Source organism: Protobothrops mucrosquamatus, unplaced genomic scaffold, assembly GCF_001527695.2.
Source record: "Protobothrops mucrosquamatus isolate PMUCROS unplaced genomic scaffold, P.Mucros_1.0 scaffold1129, whole genome shotgun sequence".
NCBI lineage: Eukaryota > Metazoa > Chordata > Lepidosauria > Squamata > Viperidae > Protobothrops > Protobothrops mucrosquamatus.
In genome coordinates, this window is record NW_015387347.1 from 145240 (window position 1) to 166363 (window position 21124).

General features: G+C 37.5%; 2 protein-coding genes across 2 annotated transcripts in view; both read left to right on the plus strand.

Moving 5' to 3' along the window:
* The first annotated feature begins 4796 nt into the window (after positions 1 to 4796).
* On the plus strand, positions 4797 to 5159 carry TAL2 (TAL bHLH transcription factor 2). Its single transcript, XM_015820431.2, has one exon. The coding sequence runs from the start codon at positions 4806 to 4808 to the stop codon at positions 5157 to 5159; it is 354 nt and encodes a 117-aa protein (XP_015675917.1). The 5' UTR covers positions 4797 to 4805.
* Positions 5160 to 18662: 13503 nt separating this feature from the next.
* TMEM38B (transmembrane protein 38B) overlaps positions 18663 to 21124 on the plus strand; it is a 37206-nt gene continuing 34744 nt past the window's right edge. Inside the window, exon 1 of the mRNA XM_015820433.1 lies at positions 18663 to 18797. Coding sequence (XP_015675919.1) covers positions 18689 to 18797 — 109 coding nt within the window. The 5' untranslated portion in view covers positions 18663 to 18688. The remainder of the gene's footprint in view (positions 18798 to 21124) is intronic.

Here is a 21124-nt window from a genome sequence, read left to right on the forward strand (position 1 = left end):
TGCTTTGTTTTTTTGTACCAGAAGTGATTCCGAAGCAATGCAAAACCGTCAATGTTTTTCTGACAAGAAAACACAGAGCATGTGATAGCCTGAAGTGTTTCTCATAATTCAGGTAATTTTTAGTAATTTACTACCTCACGAACATTGGTTCATCTTAAATATATTCCATTTCAGCAGCAGTTCAGCGTCAGCTGCTATTAAGCCAATATACTTAGCTAGTAGAAGTGAGGGAAAAACAAGTGACAAACCTGAATACATGGCCTACCTATTTGTTATTGTTTAAGGTCAGTAACAAATCCTCATTTATACTACAAGTTGTTTAGCAACTGCCTCTTTAGGAACCATAGGCAGTTATGACAGTGATGAAAAAGTAATTTTGTGACCAGTTCTTGCATTTATAACAAAGGAGAGCAAAGGAGAGATGTAGTAAAATTGTAAAGCAAAGGAGAGATGAAGTAAAATCATAAGCATAGCAATGGCTTCATTTAACAACTGCTTTGCTTAAAAAAATGAGCTGCTAGTCCCAATTGTGGCTGCTAAAAGAGGACTATTTGTACGTTTTAAAAAGTCTTAGGCACATGCAGTTACCCCTGAACAATCCTTTGGTGAGGAACACTAGAAACCTCTTATATGTAATGCACAATATCCATTCAGGAGCCGACCTTCAGTTTTATCATGGTTTAAACATCTGGCTTAATTTTGTACTTTCTTGCATTTCCCTGAATTTTGCCTTATGAAGCATTCTGGAGAAATTCTTTATGGACGTTTTGCTGAAAACAGAAAAAAATGAATTAGTGATTTATAGATTTGATTATTAGAAAGGCTAAAATATGGAAAGAAGGGAATCATAATGTAAGTTAAAGAGGAAGGACTGATGATAAATTTATTTATAACTACTGTGAAGATTGAAAGTCACTTCTCTATATTTTTTCTTTTTCTTCCTTGTTCTCTTCTTTACTTATTCACTATTTTTTTCACTCTTTTTCTCAAAATTTGTATTGCTTTTGTTGTTGTACAAAATTTTTCCATGAAAATAAAATAATACATCTGGAGAATGCTTATACATCCTTTTGTGCATATTGGTTGGTCTCAATAAAGGGAACACCATGCTTTTGGCATAAGGAAGCTAATAGATCTACAATATCTACAATATGTCTATGTTTGAGCATAGATGCTACAATTCTAATAGTACTCTTTGCTTAGAATCTGATTCCTCTGAATACATATGCAAGGGGAATACTACATTTGTATCAGGTAGGGTATCTCTTGCTGGGGGGCTCTGTTATTAAGAAGCTTTCATTTTCAACATCAAGTACCATAACTCAACTCTTGGAGTCACACACCTTCTACCTCATGGTTGCAGCTGAATAAACCGTTTTGTCCTTTGGAACGAGCTGCCCCCAGAGATCCGGGTGATCCCGGATCTCCCCTCCTTCCGCCGCGCCCTTAAGACCTGGTTATTTCAGCAGGCAGGACTGGCCTAGGGGTATTTTAAAGGGGTTTTAAATTAAATTTTTAGTAGAAGCGGCCAAATTTAAATAGTTATTTTTAATCTTTTTAAATTTTGTATTGTATCACTGTTTTNATTGATAGTAGGCAGGGAATAGCATGAGTCAATCAATGCTCCTGCCAGTTGACCAATTGGGGGTACAGAAAATGGCACACCATATAGCCACTTTCTGCTGCACCTGTTGGAATTACGAAAACCCTTGGATCTCTACCCAATCCATAAAAGGAATAAAAAAAATTAAGCCCCATATCCCACATTTTCAGACCCCATTGTACAGTATTTATCCACTTTTCTCAATAATCTCTACAGTTGCTAAGAGAGAATGCGTACTATAAAGCTGCTAAGCCATATTTTCTCCACTGTATAGAACAGCTCCTGTGAGTTATGGCTTTGAAAAGATAACATATTGGCATTTTTTCAACAAGGCACATTTCTCACTGACTGTAATTGTAGCCACATGCTGCTGTGATGACTTGAGAGGGAATATGTTTTAAATAAACAGAACACACATTTTTTTTGAGGTGGGAGAACTGAATCAGGAGTTGGGTGTTGATTATGGAAAATAAACTTGCTCAGGATTTAGAGTTGTTGTTGGCATTATTATTACTAAATGTTTGACCTACCTACCTACCTTATCTACCTACCTTATCTACCTACCTTATCTATCTGTCTGTCTGTCTGTCTGTCTGTCTGTCTGTCTGTCTGTCTATCTATCTATCTATCTATCTATCTATCTATCTATCTATCTATCTATCTATCTATCTATCTATCTATCTATCTATCTATCTATCTATCTATCTATCTATCTTAAATCTATTTAAAATGAAAGTGAAGATGGCAAACAAGCCTAATACTTCTGCCTCCTGTTTTCCTCTTCAGCAACAACCTTGTATAGTAACTTGGGCCAAAAGAGACTGATTTGCCCTAAATCACCCAACCAGCTTTCATGCTTAAGGAAGGACTAGAAATCACGGTCTCCTGGTTTCTAGGCTTAACCACTACACCAAACAGTCTCTCTGAACAAACAGCTGTATGAACTGTTTTTTGTTTTGCTTTGCTTTAGTTTTTTTGTACCAGATGTGATTCCGAAGCAATGCAAAACTGTCAGTGTTTTTCTGACAAGAAAACACAGAGCATGAGATAGCCTGAAGTGTTTCTCATAATTCAGGTAATTTTTAGTAATTTACTACTTCACGAACATTGGTTCATCTTAAATATATTCCATTTCAGCAGCAGTTCAGCGTCAGCTGCTATTAAGCCAATATACTTAGCTAGTAGAAGTGAGGGAAAAACAAGTGACAAACCTGAATACATGGCCTACCCATTTGTTATTGTTTAAGGTCAGTAACAAATCCTAATTTATACTACAAGTTGTTTAGCAATTGCCTCTTTAGGAACCATAGGCAGTTATGACAGTGATGAAAAAGTAATTTTGTGACCAGTTCTTGCATTTATAACAAAGGAGAGCAAAGGAGAGATGTAATAAAATTGTAAAGCAAAGGAGAGATGAAGTAAAATCATAAGCATAGCAATGGCTTCATTTAACAACTGCTTTGCTTAAAAAAATGAGCTGCTAGTCCCAATTGTGGCTGCTAAAAGAGGACTATTTGTACGTTTTAAAAAATCTTAGGCACATGTAGTTACCCCTGAACAATCCTTTGGTGAGGAACACTAGAAACCTCTTATATGTAATGCACAATATCCATTCAGAAGCCGACCTTCAGTTTTATCATGGTTTAAACATCTGGCTTAATTTTGTACTTTCTTGCATTTCCCTGAATTTTGCCTTATGAAGCATTCTGGAGAAATTCTTTATGGACGTTTTGCTGAAAACAGAAAAAATGAATTAGTGATTTATGGATTTGATTATTAGAAAGGCTAAAATATGGAAAGAAGGGAATCATAATGTAAGTTAAAGAGGAAGGACTGATGATAAATTTATTTATAACTACTGTGAAGATTGAAAGCCACTTCTCTATATTTTTTCTTTTTCTTCCTTGTTCTCTTCTTTACTTATTCACTATTTTTTTCACTCTTTTTCTCAAAATTTGTATTGCTTTTATTATTGTACAAAATTCTTCCATGAAAATAAAATAATACATCTGGAGAATGCTTATACATCCTTTTGTGCATGTTGGTTGGTCTCAATAAAGGGAACACCATGCTTTTGGCATAAGGAAGCTAATAGATCTACAATATCTACAATATGTCTATGTTTGAGCATAGATGCTACAATTCTAATAGTACTCTTTGCTTAGAATCTGATTCCTCTGAATACATATGCAAGTGGAATACTACATTTGTATCAGGTAGGGCCCAGGGCTTTTCAACCTTTTCACCCATTGTACCACGTTTAGGATATGGCAACATCCGAGTACCACCAGTCGCCTAGCAAGGTATTAAAAACTTGATGACCAAAAAAAGAGAGGAAAAAAGTGATAAAGTACAGGTAGTCCTCGACTTATAACAGTTCGTTTAGTGACTGTTCGAAGTTACAATGGCATTGAAAAAAGTGCCCCCCAAACCACAGCTGTGCAAGACACCTGCCTGCCCGGCCGCCTATCTGAGGTTTTCATTGTTGTGAGCATTTCTGTTCAGGATTGGCAGCGGAGGTGGGGTGGGGGTGTTTGGTTTTTATTCTCCCTGTCTGCTGGGTGGTTGCAGCAGGTTTTGGTCACTTCACATGACCCTGGGACACTGTGACCGTCATAAATATGAATCAGTTGCCAAGCATCTGAATGTAAATTACAAGACCCTGGAGATGCTGCAACATTCCAGCTGATCAGTGCGTCTTCTGGGCTCAGCAGAAGCGCCAGGATCAGTGCTGCTTTCCAGTTGATTGGTGCTTCTTCAGGGCTCAGCAGAAGCACCAGGATCAGCGCCGAGCTCCAAGTGGAGCCTGGCGCTGATCCTGGCACTTCCGCTGAGCCGACAGCCCTGCAGGTCCAGCCATCTCTCGCTCAGGCTTGTGCGGTGCTGCCACCGGTTCAGCTCATTCCCCTCCCCCGCTACCACTTTTCTAGGATGGTCACGTACCACCTGCCAGGTGCCAATGTACCACAGGTGGTACCCGTACCACTGGTTGAAAAGCCCTGAGGTAGGGTATCTCTTGCTGGGGGGCTCTGTTATTAAGAAGCTTTCATTTTCAACATCAAGTACCATAACTCAACTCTTGGAGTCACACACCTTCTACCTCATGGTTGCAGCTGAATAAACCATTTTGTCCTTTTATTATGTCTTTCCTAATGTTCTCCCAACTCCTGTCATTCTCTTCCTAGCTCTTCCAGTCTTGAGGATGACCAGAAAAATCTTCACCAACAGCAGGGAGAGGTGGAGGCAACAAAATGTCAACAGTGCCTTTGCCAAGCTGAGAAAGCTGATACCCACCCATCCTCCTGACAAAAAGTTGAGCAAGAATGAGACTCTTCGCTTAGCCATGAGGTACATCAACTTCCTCGTCAAGGTCCTTGGGGATCAAGGGCTGCAGCAAACAGGTGTGAATCCACGAGAAAGGATACTGGGCCTGTTCCAGCAGAATCCACATTTGGAACGCATGGAAGAACTCACTCTCCTTGAAGACTCTGAGGTCCCTTCTCCCAATACAAGCAGCAACATCCCAGAATGCTGGTCAGAAACATCATCTCCATAATCAGTCAGTCAGGATAATCATCCTGATCGCAATTTGATAGTTCCCCTTGATACCAGTTGTGGTAGTTGTTTGCTTCCATACAGTGTTTATCTATTTATTTATTTATTTGGTCCATCTTGGTCTTTTTAAACTCAAACGTACTTTATGTAAACTTTTCTGAGGAAAAACCTGGCTTTCAATAATTAAAAAGAATTCCAGTGGCCTAATTGGCTATAAAGGGCTTTGAGTCCAAAAGACTTTGACTGGGCCTACTGAAAGTTGCCAATGGACTTGCCCTTTATTGTGACATACCTGTGAAAATTGCCAGGGTCAGTAGTTTGTGGCTGAGTGACACTGTAAGTTTTAAAACAGCTGGCTAGGAGCTCTGGGAATTTCAGTTCCCGTTGATTTGGCTGCTGAATTGACAAAGGTTAATTGAAGATCTAAGTCAAACAAATTCTCCAGTGGTGCATCTTCTCCTATGTAGAATGAATCCCTTTCCACTTCCTGTTACACCGTAGTGAGTAACCTATTTCTTCCCCACTTCCTTTCTTAAGGAGAGAAATCACATAAATTGAGCAGCCACATCTACAACTACAACTATGAACATCTCATTGTATCCATTTCAAGAGATGTGATAATATTGCCTACTATAAATTGGGTATTGTACACAACTATAAATTGGGTATTGTAAAAGAAAATATCTGGAGCTCTGGAGCCAAGGCTACTCATTTAAAAAAACTTTTTTCATTTAAGATACATTAATATCAAAGTTAGTTGAGCACTGCTAAGGTCCTCTTCTCCTTTGCCCACAATGCCCAGGTCAGTGCAATCTTCATGCTAGGAGGTGTGCATTTCATTTACTATTTTTCCTCCAGTATTTGTCAAAACCTGAGGTAGATAAAAAATTAACCAAAACAAAATGCATAGGGAATACATCTGAGCAGTTGGGAATGGATTATGCCCACTATGCTTGCTCAGATATAACCAACAGTGGAATTTAGTTATTTCCGAAATATTCAAAGATGCCTACCTTAAAAAATATGGATTTAAGTATTATTTCAATTGGATTTATAATGTGAGGAAAAAACTCTTAAATTTGGCTGCAATTAGACTTTCCAGAACATTTGCACAGATAAAAATAACTAAATAACTTCAAAAGCACAGCTGAATAGAAAAACAACTGTTTTATTTGTTGTTAGTGGCATTTTATAAATCAGAGGCACTATTTAATTATCTTTTAAATAAATATAGGATCACATGCATCACTTATGGATTTCTTTCCATGAGGGATTCCACTGCACCTAACCTTCTGCATATACTGTCCCAAACTAGCGGTCATTCATTCACTTAATTCTCATCATTGGATACAGCCACTCCCAAGTTTCTGATTTTTTTTAAAGACTTGATAGTTAAAAATCACAAGTCTCCTTGAGTTAAACACCACTATTTGAACTCTAAAAATAGCTACCAATATTATGTATTTTCAGTTAAACAACAAAGCAAAACCTTTAAATGGGGGCGGAGGGACGAAACTCTGTGGCATATGTGTTTCTAGCTAGGTGGGTTTTTATTTTATCATTTTCCATTTCTGTCACTGCAACTATGATATCATTGCCCCTGTCAAGGGCCTCAACCTTCTATATATACATCCTGAAAACTGTATAGTTGAGAGGCAGAGGTGAACTAATGCTTCTAGAGGGCAAATTTGAGCAAAATTATTGATAAAGCACTTTGCCCCTACAAAGTGATCTAAAGCCCATTGATAATAAATATTCTGCTCTCTGGCATATTTCTTTCATCTTTCATGCCAAGATTTTATTTGTTCATAGCCCATTTGATTTATGAAGGCTAAGGATACAAATGCATATTTGTAAAGGCATGCAGGTTGAATTGTACATTTGTATTAATGGGTAGCATGCAAATAAATGAATTAAATTTCAGCTAATTAAAAAAATCACTCCTAATACATTTTAGAGCATATATTCTCAGTCATAACCTTCTTAAACCCCCCTATAATCCCGTTATTTAAAAAAAAAAATGCTTTGAGTAGATGGGAAATAACAGGCATGGTAAGCCTTAGCCTAGAACTAAATTAACAGAGGGAACAACATCTTTTTTTATACTAGTAACACTGTTCTACCTCACCAGTACTATTGTTACTGCATTCCAACTGAGCCAAATGAGTTTGGTTTAGTTTATTAAAATACAGTCATAGACCAAATATACAGAATATACAGAAATGAACAAATACATTATTCTGCATCCAATTATTAAAGGAAAAAAAGCTGTTCACACTTGACAATATACACTTAGAAAAAAAAATAAAATCCAAAAACTCTGATTGACATAGGGATGTTCCAAAACTTGTCCACACTTGTGAAGACTTCTCCATCCTGATTGTTAGTAGTTAGTGCAAAATTGTCATATGAAAGTGGTCTAATAGTTTCTAAAAAGAATGAAAATTAACTCTGCCCTTCAAAAATGATAGGACATTTCAGAAGCTGGGATTAGACTGACATTGAGCCTAGGGGTTCTGACCTTTAGTTTATGTATTTGGCTGAGCAGGTAATGAGGTGAAGCTACTACCTGTAAGATTATGGCTGAATGCCAAATGAGACATAGAGTCCCTAATGTTGGGTTACTCATCAAGTTGTGAAGGCACTCATACAGTTACTGTGAAGGAAATAAACAGCTTGCACTGATTATACTATCTGCTGTTTTCCAACTCCCATAAATAATTTTACATAATTTCAAGATGGGGCAAAAACTATTGTAGTAATAGCAAGATATAATAGAGGTAGGAGTAATAGCAAGGTATAATGGAAGGTTTTTTTGAACTCCTATGGCACTTAGCAACTAGTGTTCTTCACTAGCTGTAGACCTTTAACATGGATATGGGATGAACAATCATTGTGTGTTTTCTAACTCATAACTTATGATTTAGCATTGTGGGCAAAGGAAATAAAGATGGTTCTTTCAACTCAGTTTGGTTGCAATATATGAACTGAGCCACAAAAATTTCCTTCCTTGAGTTATTGTTAACTTAACATTGGGTTTAAATTAGTGGAGTGGGGTGTGGGAAAGACTGGGAATGGCTTAAGGAACTCCCCTTGTGAGGATTTCTGGAATTCTGGTCGCCTCAAAAAGGGCCAAGTTTATCAGGGCTCTAGTGCCAAATTCTTTTCCCAAGTTTAAAGCCTTCATCTACAATATTACCAGAATTGTGAGGATCTTAAAACACTATCCCAGGGGCCCAAGGTCTATATTTTAAGACAGCAGCAATGCTAGTGCAGAACACTTTATTTCAAACTAAATCCTGCTGAATGAGACATTAACAATTTTGCATTTGAAGTAAAAATGTAATCCTGAGAATTGAATAGTGACTGCAGAAGTTATTATGTCTGTATTTAAAAAAGAACAAAAGAGAGAAATCTTCGAAACATGTCTTTAGGTCTGAGAAGGAAGGATGAGAAGGAAGGACAGCATGGTGGAGGGAGAATAGAATGGAACCATTGGCAACCTACTGAGTCCATCTCTGTCTTCCTTCCAGATGCACTGGTAGATTTGTCCCATTTTTTCCTCTCTGGAAAGGATTCTGTTCATTTTGGAAGTCAATTTTTCTTTTGTCATAGAAAATACAGTTAGGTTCTGTTCAATTTTCAGAGAGTTACTCTGCTGATGGACAGAATCTGAAGTCTTTTTATATATTTTTCAGCATTCTGTTGTGTTGGAAATAATTAAAAAGGTTAATATTTTTATTATTATTCTTGTCTAAACACACCGTAGTCACATCTTTTGTGACTATAGTTAAATATGAGGTATTTGATGTGTGAAAACATAACAATGATTCATGAGATTCTGGTACTTTTGGCAACAATGCAAAATGCAAAGAATGTATGAAGAAATTCTAAAACTGCTGTTCGATATACACATGGTATAACTTACTGGTTAAATAATATCAGTCATGTCTCAAAATATCCATGTTTGTACTGGCACTGTCCATTTTAACTTTTATTTCTGATGATTCAAACTTTCCAAATACACTAAGCAAATGAAAAAAATATTAATTCTCTTAGCAAAACAATGTTCTGATGCAAAAGCAAAAGGTAAATATTTCATGTTATAGTGAGAAAAGTAAATGTAGTATTTATTAAGTATCCTGTTATTACTGTATATCTTCTTTCTATTAATATACAATGTCTGTTTTTAACTAAATGTCTCTACCAAAGATTTATTTTGTTGGCACTTTTTATGTTTTGTAAGCCCCCTTTGTTTGACCAAGAATCTTTTATATATTTTCTTGTACATTTCCCTATTTAATCCTTATATATTAAAAAAAAGATTTGCAAAATCAGTCTTTCTTATATTAAAAATGCAATGTCTTAACTGACATTTTGTTAATAGGAGTTGAACTGATTTTCTATTTTCTCTCTGCTATTGGAAATAACAGAAGCAAGTAAATATTCAGTTATCTTTTACAAGGAAAAAACAATGGATGCTTTGTAATTTTGCAATTCTTTAAAAAGAAATATACAGGTTTAATGGATAAGCAAGCAAGAAGACAGCATTACTTTGAAAGCGCTATTGGTTCTATACTTAGTTTCCTGGGAATTACTTTTGTCAGGCAGAAACCAATTATCTACACACATTTCACATTTCTCCATCCTGGGCAACAAAAACAGATTCTTTTGAATCTGCTAAGCAGTCAAATATGAATACCATAAAGTAGTCTAGATTAATAATCAGTTTTCAGAAATATAAATTCTGTAGACGTACTAGATGAAATTTAAAGAGTGCTAATTTTTATATTCAAATAATGTTTATTAAATAGTGCTAATACTTTACATTACACATTAAATACATTGAAAACAACCATTACCTGATCTTTATGATCACCTGTAGTAGAAACCCATTTTGGGTATAGTAACCTTATTTTCTTGAAAAACAAAATGGGCCAATCTGGAAAAAAAAATCAGAAGGATTAAAATGGTATGTTTATAACTTTGCTTCACAAAGGAAAATTCAAGAGCAAAACCAAGAGAAACTTTACCAAAATGCATATTCTAATAAAAAATATCTAAAATCAAACCACTATTGTGTAATTAAAACAAAACAAAACAATTCAGTCTGCATATGTTGCATAGTGGGGATTAGAATTGCTATCACTAAGCAGTCAAAGACTAATGTCACATGAGCAGGTCATTTAGCACTGGCAGTTCTGGTTGCCCCCGTTGCTGTCATTCAGAGAGAGGACCACGTAGATCTTTAAGTAAGAATCTCATGTGACTGCAACTTCTGACTTTTGCCAACTTCCTCATTGATTTTGTGAGAAGATAGCAGGGATTCTTGAAAATCATGATCATATGACTATGGCTCTTCGCAACAGCTGGAACTATGAGGACCTGTGGTAAGTACCATTTGTTCAGCACCACTGTAAAGCTGAATGAATGGTTGTATCCTGAGGACTAGCGGTAAAAGTCTGTCCATTATAGTAATAAAAAAAATCATATGGTCCCTGTAACTATAGGCAAACTGGGAAGAAATGAATAAACTAGTAAGTATGAGATCTTTATAAAGTTTTTCAGTCACTAGTGCTAGATGAATATACTTTTTTCCACTTTACATTACTGTTTTATTTTTAAAAAATGGAAGTTTATTGCTCATAAGAAAAGTAAATCATGACAGAACAAACCATATTTTAGGCCACTTCAATGGTAGCAAGGTTTTGAGTTCTCCAGATCTCTTCAGTGGGCAAAATGCTTAAAAAATTAGAAAGCGAAAGAAAACTCAAAAGGCTCATCTGATATTACAATGATGAAGCCTGCATGAGATCAGACTGTTAAAATGGAAGCATAAAGGGGATATCATAGCTGCTCAAATGACACTCTGCCTTGAAGGCTGCACTCACATTCTCCCTAGAACTGCTGGGGTGAAGAAACAAACAACAGTTCATTTCTTCCCTTCACAGTTTTTGAAAATATAAAATCCAGTTGTTAGTCAAACTCTTATGCACCCTGAAATCAAACATCTTGGTTCCTTTGTAGGTGGCAAACAGCCATAAAGGCAAATAAGGTATGTTTTGTATCTAATGCATCTGAGGGACTTTTCAGAAGGTGTACTGGAGAGAAAAGTACATAAAAGCCACCAGAGAATTGTCGGAGATGACTAAGTGAGGATAGGAGTAAACAGCACACATCTGATATATTCTTTTATCATGCCATCAGAAAAGGAAAACAGGAGAATAGACAGCTTAACTTTTGACCCCTGAGGTCAGAGGTTGTTTAAAAGTCACCTCGGACATCCTTTTTCATAGTAATGATTGTACTTTTAAAACAGCAGGTGCGTAAACCAGAAACGGGAGGAGGAAGGTGAATGTGAACTTTAATATTTTAGATACATCCACCTTTTTTGTGTGCAATGGTCAAGTGTTGTATATTTTAACAAGCAACTGCCATGTTTCTTGTCGCGGCTTAGCAAAAACTATAAAATATTGCATAGCTATAGGAAGGCCATACCTCCAAAGCTGGAGTCCTGTCCAGATCATAGAATTGAAAAGGAACACTAAGCCACTGATTTCAATGCAAGAGAAGGCCAAGTATGTCAAGGTTCAAGGTAAACATAACTTCATAAATATTTTTCATTTTTTTCAACACATCCCAATACCTCACAATATTCACAGAAAGATATCTTCTGTGCATGAATCATCAGAACATCTCTCTCTTTCTGTCTTTCTCTAGCTATCTATTAATAACCCTTCTGATATGAACACTGCTAGAATAGTAGCTGAAAGAATATCTAATACAAGCTATTAGATCAGGGGTCCCCAGCCTCCGGTCCGTGGATCGGCACCGGTCCATGGCGTGCCAGAAAACAGGCTGCACAAACCAGCGAAGCCCCATCCACGGGATGCAGGCAGCACACGAAACCACGCCCCCTCCAGTCCTCTCTCCACAAAACCGGTCCCTGATTGGGGTTGAGGGCCGCTGTATTAGATAACAGGTTACCTAACACTGTGATTACATATGCTATGCTAAGATTCAAATATAACCCATAAAAAGTTTTTAAGCTGGCTTTTGTTAAGAAGGCATGAGGAAAGTCTTTAAAATATCTGCTGACGATTTTACCATTTGTGACAGTTTTGATACACGTAATTATTTAAATATGAGGTGTATATTTTTGCATCTGGATAGCTTATCTTTGGCAACAATGTTTTATGTCTGAAACAAATGTAAAGCCACAAAAGCAGAATGACAAACAGAAATGCAGAGGTTAACCAGGAACTGTGATTAGACCACACATACCATGGATTTCAAATTATTCCCTATGCAGCTTAATATTGCTGAGTATTTCTTTCCCCTTCTTTTAAGTACATAATTTCCTGTTTAGGATTTCTCCCTAGGCTGTTGTGAGACTATGAAGTAGTGGAGGTGGTAGGTATTGCAGTCTCCCCCTCCCCCCCCCAAAATAACCACCAACATAGAAGAAATGCCATGGAAATACAATCCATTCAGTTCTAATACAATCTATTTGGCTCTCTTATTCTATAAATATAGAGGCAGCCAATCTTTAGAGGCTCAGAAGCAAATCTGAAATATTGAAAATCTATTCCTGGAGGTCTCACCTAATGGATAACTAGGATTCTTTTATTTATTTATACCTCTCTCTCTCTCTCTCTCTCTCACACACACACACACACACACACACACACATGCCTGACCATTGAGCAAAATAAAAACAAGGTTTTCCATCAACCCAAAACAAATGCATAAACCCTAAATAAAACCACATTGAAGTTCAGTAAAATCCCAAAATCATTAATCACATACATCCACAGCAAAGCCCCTGTATTATTAACAACCCAGTCCTGCATCCTGGGAAAAAAGCCATTCTTCAGAGCCTTGCAAAAAGCCAAACGCAATGGGACCATCCATATTTTGGGTGGGAAGCCGTTCCATAGGGGAGGCTCCGTGACAGGGAAGGTATACTTTCTGGGACCCATTAGGTGACATTATTTCACCCAAGGTACCCTGAGCACGTCCACTTTGCTAAATGTAGTGGGATAGGCAGATACTACCAGAGAAAGACAGTCACATAACCTTTTTGCTTATTCACAAAACGGTGCCATAGCCAGTTACCAAAGTAAATTGCCGAATTGTTCACTCAGCAGTCTAGTAATAACGCTACTCAACTTTTCAAGTGGGGTTAAATCAGTCATTCTTCATAACAAAACAGAGTCAATCATTCCAAAATTAGCAAGTAACTAGAGCTATTCTGCAGAAACTCTCCAAATAAGTTTTGATGCCTGAAATTTTGGGGGTGTAACCAGTGCTTTTTTTCTAAAAAAAAAAAAAAAAAGGTGCCGGAACTCACACACATCATACAACCCGCCTTGCCTACCCTACAAGGTTCCATCCAAAAAAGGTGCCGGAACTCCGTTCTGGGTGTTCTATGAGAAAAAAAGCCCTGGGTGTAACTCAAAAAAGTTTGAGCAGAAGTTTGATCACTGGCAAGCTGCTCTCTTTTTATTGGTCTCCCAACATCTGCTGCCTGAAGCAGGCCAGCTTGCCTCTGTAGTCTTTCTCTTTCTTTGGCATTTTAAAAGTTTGTTTTTAAGTCACAGAAACAAAACAAGAAAAAGAAAGAGCAGAGGAGAAGGAATGATTTTGTCCTGCCTTATGAGTTTATTTGGATACTTTCTAAGCTCCTGGCTGGAACTTTAATTTTCAAATATCACCAATGAAAATGTAATTCTTTTTGTTGTCCTAGATGTTGTGTTATTCCTCAGTGAATAAAAATGATTATGAGGATAATTATAAATAGAATTATTTCAGCTCCATTTGAAGAAAAAAAATAATGCCAAAAATGCAGCTCTAAATGTCTACTGGGATTTTGGCAATTTCTTATCACTCGGTTGCAGAGGCTCTGAAACTCTTATCTCAATAGACCAGATTACTTGGCTGATCTCCTCTCCATGCTGAGTAGAAATCACACGGCCGTTTTACCACTGTCAGCCATTTGCACATTTTCTATCCCGATAAATCAATTAATGGGATGCAGGATGATTCATTCAGTCCCTCTTGCATTCAGCCTGTTTTTTCTTTTCTTTCCCTCCCTCCCATGTTTTAATACCATCTAAGGGTCCTTCCCTAGAAGAGGACTTGTTCACCATGCAGGTGCAAAGCATTCAGCGCTGCAGCCTAACAGCAATAAACCCTTTCTGTCCTCCTTAGGGTTTCCCTTTGTTGAAATACTTTTTCCTTTTGTTTCTTCCACCCCTCCCCTCGTCCTTTTCAAATGTATGGCTCCATGCAGTTAATCTGATTATGTTAATTTGGACTTCATGATCCCAAAGACTACATTGGGATCTATAGATAGTGCCCCACACCAGGAATAGGTAGAAGATGGTGGTGGCAAGGGAGGACAATGTGCTGTTAATAAGGAAGCAACTTCTGTTTTGGAAGACAAAGCCTCTGATGATATTGAGAGTGTTCCAAACAGGCTGGAGTTCAATTATGTAGGGAAGTTGTGATGGTCAGTTTATGGAGAGAAGCATAATGTTAACATTGTTTCCTGTTTACATGTTCTTTTTCTTTCCTTAGCATAAAAATAATGAGAAGTCTAATCCTTGTCAACTCTCAGCATGCATATCAGTGTGGACCCCAAACCAGACTGAACATTCAGTCTTCCTTAAAGACGTTCACACATTTCTCATTGGAATAAAGGGAAGATGGCAACTTACGCCACCCACAAAGGCTGACATCTTGTGAAAGGGCAACGTCTTCTGAGTTTTGGTAGGATTTTGCGTGGGAACAGTGGAAGTTTGTTTCTGAAAACTATCATCTTACATTTTCTCTTTGATGAGGCAGATATTAACAGCAACAACAGAATCAGTTTTATTTGTTCACCCAATTATTTTCAACATAAACAGACAACAAAGACCTCCTGAAACTTAGTGTATATATAATAGTTTTGAAGATATGAGTCTCGGGTATATTCATATTCAAAAACTAAAACACAGATCATCGAGACGCTAAGTTTTTAAATAAATTCCTTAGTCTCAGTAATCTGTGTTTTAGTTTTGAATATATCTTTATTCACAGCCCCAGGGAAGGAGGACATGACTTTTAGGACATAATAGGATTAACCCACCACCATCAGAATACCAAAAAGGCACACTCAGACTCAGGTCAAAGTTCATGCCACAGGAACAACTCCAAACAAAAGGCTCCAGAGGATATAAAAACCCACTCCCTACATGTGCTCATTCTCTTTCTTCCAGACCATCTTTCTGTCTGGCTCTCCTCTTCAATAAACTGCAACCTTCTTCCTAAAGCAGTCGCCATGTTGTTTATCCCCAGCTTGGACTGAACCATGATGAAGACTTTCCTTAAACACTATTCAAGTTATAATTCCTTATACAATGTATATTGCATCTGCAGCATTGTATAGTCTGGCTACCACATTTGGGAAAAAAGTATATAATAAGGGGCATTAAAATTAGAGGAACCAAACATAGCTCTTTCAATAGAAACTGAGAGTATTTGGGATTCTTCAGGTTAAAAAAAAAGACAACTGCTGGCACGAACTTCACTGATTTGTGTAACATCACACATTGTATAGAGAAATGGAGAAAGAGGCATCTTATTGTCTTTTGACACATTAATTCCAGGAGCCTTCCAATGAAACTGATTGGAATAAGAACTAGAACAGGTAAACTATGCATACGGTGCACAAAAACCTTTAAAAATTCATCAGCTCAAGACATGGTGTGGGCTATTTATCTGGATGGTTTTAAAGAGGATTTTTTAAAATATAGATTATTCATAGAACTTGTATCTACTCAGGGCTATTGATCCTGAAGACTCAACTCACCTTCAGATTGGGGCAGCAAGCATTCAGATTTAGGAATGCAGAAGGGTAGCTTTTCACTTCCTACTTGTGAGTACCACATAGATATTTGGCTTGCTACTGTGAACAACAAAATGCTTAACTAAAATGGTCCTTGGCTTGATCCAGCAGGCCTGTTTTTACAGATGAAGAGTGCTTTAGAGTTTTGGCTGAGCCAATTAAAATATATTGCCCAGGGATCTACTGTGAACAAGATACCATCCTATCTCAACTGCTAGGATAGAGTGTAGTCCATATTTGATCTCAAGCTGGCAGTGTTCACGTCTTTCTTCTTTCTTTGATCTTCTGCCTCAGTCTTGCTTCACCTGTGAGCAGAAGTCAGACATAATTGGATTTATATTTCCTATGTGTACATCTATTGCCACTCAGTGGAAATCAAGCAGAACTGCAAAGAACATGATTTTGTGCTTTTATGATGACTGCAAACTTAATGTCTGATATAATTATTCAAGATCCACTTTTCAGTTATGGATGAGGCTGGCATTGCAACTTATCGAATAAAAGGGGAAAGAAAGAATCCTGTTTAACATTGCTGGGTAAAGAATAGGTATAATTAATCAAACTGATTACAGACGAATCTGCTAAATGACCTACAATCAGTGCTCAAGAAGATTAAGAGAATTTCCTCTAATAACAAACATGACATTTGACTTACAGCATTTTTTATGTTAATGATTATGGTCATAGACAAATATTTTATTGGACTACATATCTTAAAGAAGTAGCTTCAATTTTTATGCAGAAATAGGATTTTAAATATATCTGTACAAGAAGTTATTATGCTACTGCCAACTGCTATTTATGCATGTTAAGAGCCTGTTCTGGAAGCACCCAGATTCCAAATCTCAATTGTTCATTTCAACAATAAATTATGTTGTCTCTACATATGTAGTTTAGCAAGGTACATGTATAGTTTAGCAAAGAATGTATCTGACTAGGACTTCAGTGGGACTCGTAGCCACTGCACAGGTCCCAAAATATGGTATTAACGAAGTGACAAAAATAAGGTTAACGTATCTTTTGTACTTTTTATAACCCATTTGTATTCTGAGAGCTCAGTAATGAATGCATTTTTTTTATAAAGGTAGAGTCATCATCACCTAATAGCTACATTGTTTGACAGATGAGAAAAAAGGGGCTTCTGAAGGGATAAAGAACTAGATAGCCCATCCTCGTTGTTTCAGCCAGCCAAACGTCTAACTAGGTGAAAGCTCTACCAGATAGCTTGCATCTGAGCTGGCATGCTGAGAATTGCATTTGTTAGAACACATCACTTCGCAGGAACTTAACCTTTTATTCATGAGAGCCAGTTTGGAGTTGTGGTTGAAATACCAGGCTAAGTCTAGTACTGAGTTCTAGTTTCCTGCCTGAGCAGGGGATTTGACTAGAAGACCTTTAATGTTCCTTCCAACTCTTGTCATTCTATATTCTGTATTCAGTTCTGCTTTAGGCACAAAACTGGGTAACCTTGCTCCAGTCCCTCTCTCAGCCCTAGGAAGCAGGCAATGGTAAACCACTTCAGATATTTTACTAAAAAAATACTGCAAGGACTTGTCCAGACAGTTGCCAGAACACTAAAACAACTTTATTCAGTGCTCTGCTGTGCCTTGGTAAGAGTCTCTCTAGACTCAAGTAGCACTTTGCAAAACAGAGTGAACCGTTACACACTGGACTAGAAATACCAACCAAAGCAATTACGGGACAGGTATCAAAGTCTGTGATTTGTAGCCCAGAACGTCCAAAAGGCATCAACCCAGTAATAGAATAACAGAGTTGGAAAGGGACCTTGGAGGTCATCTAGTCCAACCTTCTACTTAAGCAGGAGACCCCCTACCATTCCAGACAAGTGACTGTCCAGTCTCTTCTTAAAAGCTGCTAGTGATGGAGCACCCATAAATTCTGGAGGCAAGCCATTCCACTGGTTTATTGTTCTGTTAGGAAATTTCTCCTTAGTTCTAGGTTGCTTCTCTGATTAGTTTCCATTCATTGCTTCATGTCTTGCCTTCTGGTGCTTTAATAGGTTGACCGGTGAAGTCTATAATGCCCTGTATAGGAGGTGGGTGGGATCTTTTTAATATAGTGTAAGTACGGTTATATTGTAGCTTTCGCTCCTTTTATCTCGATTTTGCGATAGTCACTTTGTTTTCAAGACAAGTGATAGATTGAACCTAGACCGGCAGTTAGTAACTACTCTTGCTGCTTCTCAGGGATCTCAACGAGAAACGCACCCACCGATGACCGTAGCCCAAAATGCGCGCTCCTGCTACCTGCAAATCACTTAACTCTCGGCAATTCTTGTGTTCTCAGCCCGCCTCCAAAGCTGAGCCAATCGCCTTTCAGCCTTGGACGACGTTAGACTCGAACCGAGCCAATCATCCCTCCGCTCGCGGCGCGAGCTTCTTTCTTCCGCCCTCCCTACTGACGGCAGTTTGGCCTACGAGCAAAGATGGGCGGATTTTTAATTTGCCTAGCCGCATTCTGGCACGCGGCAATAGGCCGTGGCGCACGGGGAGGGCGTTAGAGTCGCCTGTAACCCCGCCTTTTTAAAATTGGTCCCGCCCCCTTCTCGTGCAAACTTACCTTGGCGTTTTCGCACGCTGCTTGACAGTGTTGGCGCATGCGCGCCAGAAGCTGTGGCGATGGAGCTCTTGGGGGATTTGCCGCTGCGCTTCTCTCGGTTGCCCATGTTTCCCTTCTTTGACTTAGCGCACTACACCGCTTCCATCCTGTCTCTGAAGGAGCAGCGGGGTGAGTGAGTAAGTAGGCCGAGGTCCGGAGTAGAAAACTTATTTTTAGTTCTAGGAATTCCGGAAGGAGCAACCATAGCTCCTGAGCATGTCCAGAGTCAACAAGGTTTCCTAAGGTGCGACCAAGGGTTTACAACTCACCCTTGTTTAACATGAAGACTACTAGATTATGCTGAAGGTAGTTAACACATTTTCCAGATAAAAATTAAACTTCCTATTTTTTGGGTATTTGGAGGATTGGTTATTATGGATGGACAAAATGGCTATTTTTACTTATACTTATATAATTAATGTATTAACTTTGACATTCATGAAATGTATTGATGAACAAACACGTAGAAAATCCCCCCCTTTTAAAAAAAAAGTATACCTTGTTTTCGGTAACTTTCACAGTTTTACAAAGGTTCAAATTATAATTCTAATAAAATTATAAAACATTCTTTATAAAGCATACGAATACATCAATACTGTACTCTTATTATTTTTTTAAATCCCCCCCTTTTAAAAAAAGTATACCTTGTTTTCAGTAACGTTCACAGTTTTACAAAGGTTCAAATTATAATTCTAATAAAATTATAAAACATTCTTTATAAAGCATACGAATACATCAATACTGTACTCTTATTTATTTTTATTTTTTTTAAAAAAAGATCAACTACTTCGGGAAATAATACAAGTTTCTGTCTGATGTTAAAAGGACGTCAGTAATATTACGAAAGCAATATAGGCTATGTATTTGGATCACAAATAATTTCATATACATTTGATGAAAAAAAAAATCCTTAAACACCTATCAGTCAGTGGCTTAGCTGGAAGGATTTTATTTATTGTACTGTGTCATGTTTTTTTGAGAGTAAAACTTCACATAGTTTTTGCGAGCTATTCATTATTTATTTGAATGTTTTTAAAAAGAGAGGATTAGAAGATCTGCAATGATTAGCCAGCAGTGCTAGGTGGAAATTATCTTGTGTAAGTTCAGTATAAAGTAAATGGCTTACCAAAGGCACTTGGTGTTACTTTTAGAAGCAGAATATGGGGCAAGAGAGATGTTTGACCAACTCAGTGGAGTTATTTTTATGTATCATCCACTAGGAAATAATCTGTGAGATAATTTTCTATTTTTAATGCATGCAGAGTATTAGCTTCATTTTTTTTTAGCAGAATGACAAGGTAACTTGAGGTAATATCAGAAGACAGCAAATTTGGGGGAGTTATTTCATAAGAATAGCCATACATTTGCCTGTTTCATCTTTCAAACAGGTAAATGTATTTGCTCCGATTTGACTCATTTTTTCCCTCCTTTACAGCTAGTCCTCAATTTAGCACCACAATTAAGGCCAACATTTCTGTTGTTAAGTGAGACACTTAAGTGAATTTGCCCCATTTTACGATCTTTCTTGCCAAACCTGTTAAGCAAATCACTGCAGTTAAGTTAATAACACCTTTGTTAAGTGAATCTGGCTTCTCCGTTGTCAGAAGATGGCAAAAGGTGATTTATATGACCCTAGGACACTGCAACAGTCATAAATATGAGTCAGTTGATAAGCTTTTGAATTTTGATCAGGTGACCATGGGGGACTGTTCCAAGGGTTGTGTGAAAAATGGTCATAAGTCACTTTTCTCAGTGCCCTTGTAACTTCAAATGGTCACCAAATGAACAATTGTAAGTCGAAGACTACCTGCATTGTTCTGGATGTATATTTTCACACACACTGTAGGTAGGGTTGGTCCCCATTTTGTTGCTTTTTGGAAAGGCCCTAAAAATGTTTTGTCAATATGTCATGAATGAAGATGGAGCAGACTGATTTGTTGTGTTGTTGCTGCCATGGGCAGGAGTGGGTTTTTTTTAAAAAAAAGTTTATAGTGTGATGAATTTTTAAATGTTGCCAAACACTCAGAATTATCTATGTCTAACTTGGGCAGTTATGTAAATGTGTTTACTAAATTAAATAAATGTTCTCTTGGAGAAGGGGAAACAAGGCAGAAATTGCAATATTTAGTAAAGGCCAATGATTCTTGGAATTTGGTTGTCAACACTGCTATGATATTAGTGTGTGCACACATACACATATCCTCTGTCATAATCTATCTAAATTGAATTTTGCTTCTCGAAATGATCTGTCCCATTCCTGATTCTGTCCCTTGGCCACCTAAGATGGAAACCTTTAGTGACTTACTTCTTATCATTATGGACTGGAGCTCAAAGTTCAGCTATAAATTCAGAGTCAATTTAGGTGAGAAAAATGCCACCTCACATTATGACGAGAAAAGATCTCTCTCTCTCTCTCTCTCTCTCTCTCTCTCTCTCTCTCTCTCTCTCTCTCTCTC

Excerpts from the sequence above, each read along its gene's own strand:
- TAL2 (XM_015820431.2), top strand. The coding sequence starts at position 4,806 with ATGACCAGAAAAATCTTCACCAACAGCAGGGAGAGGTGGAGGCAACAA.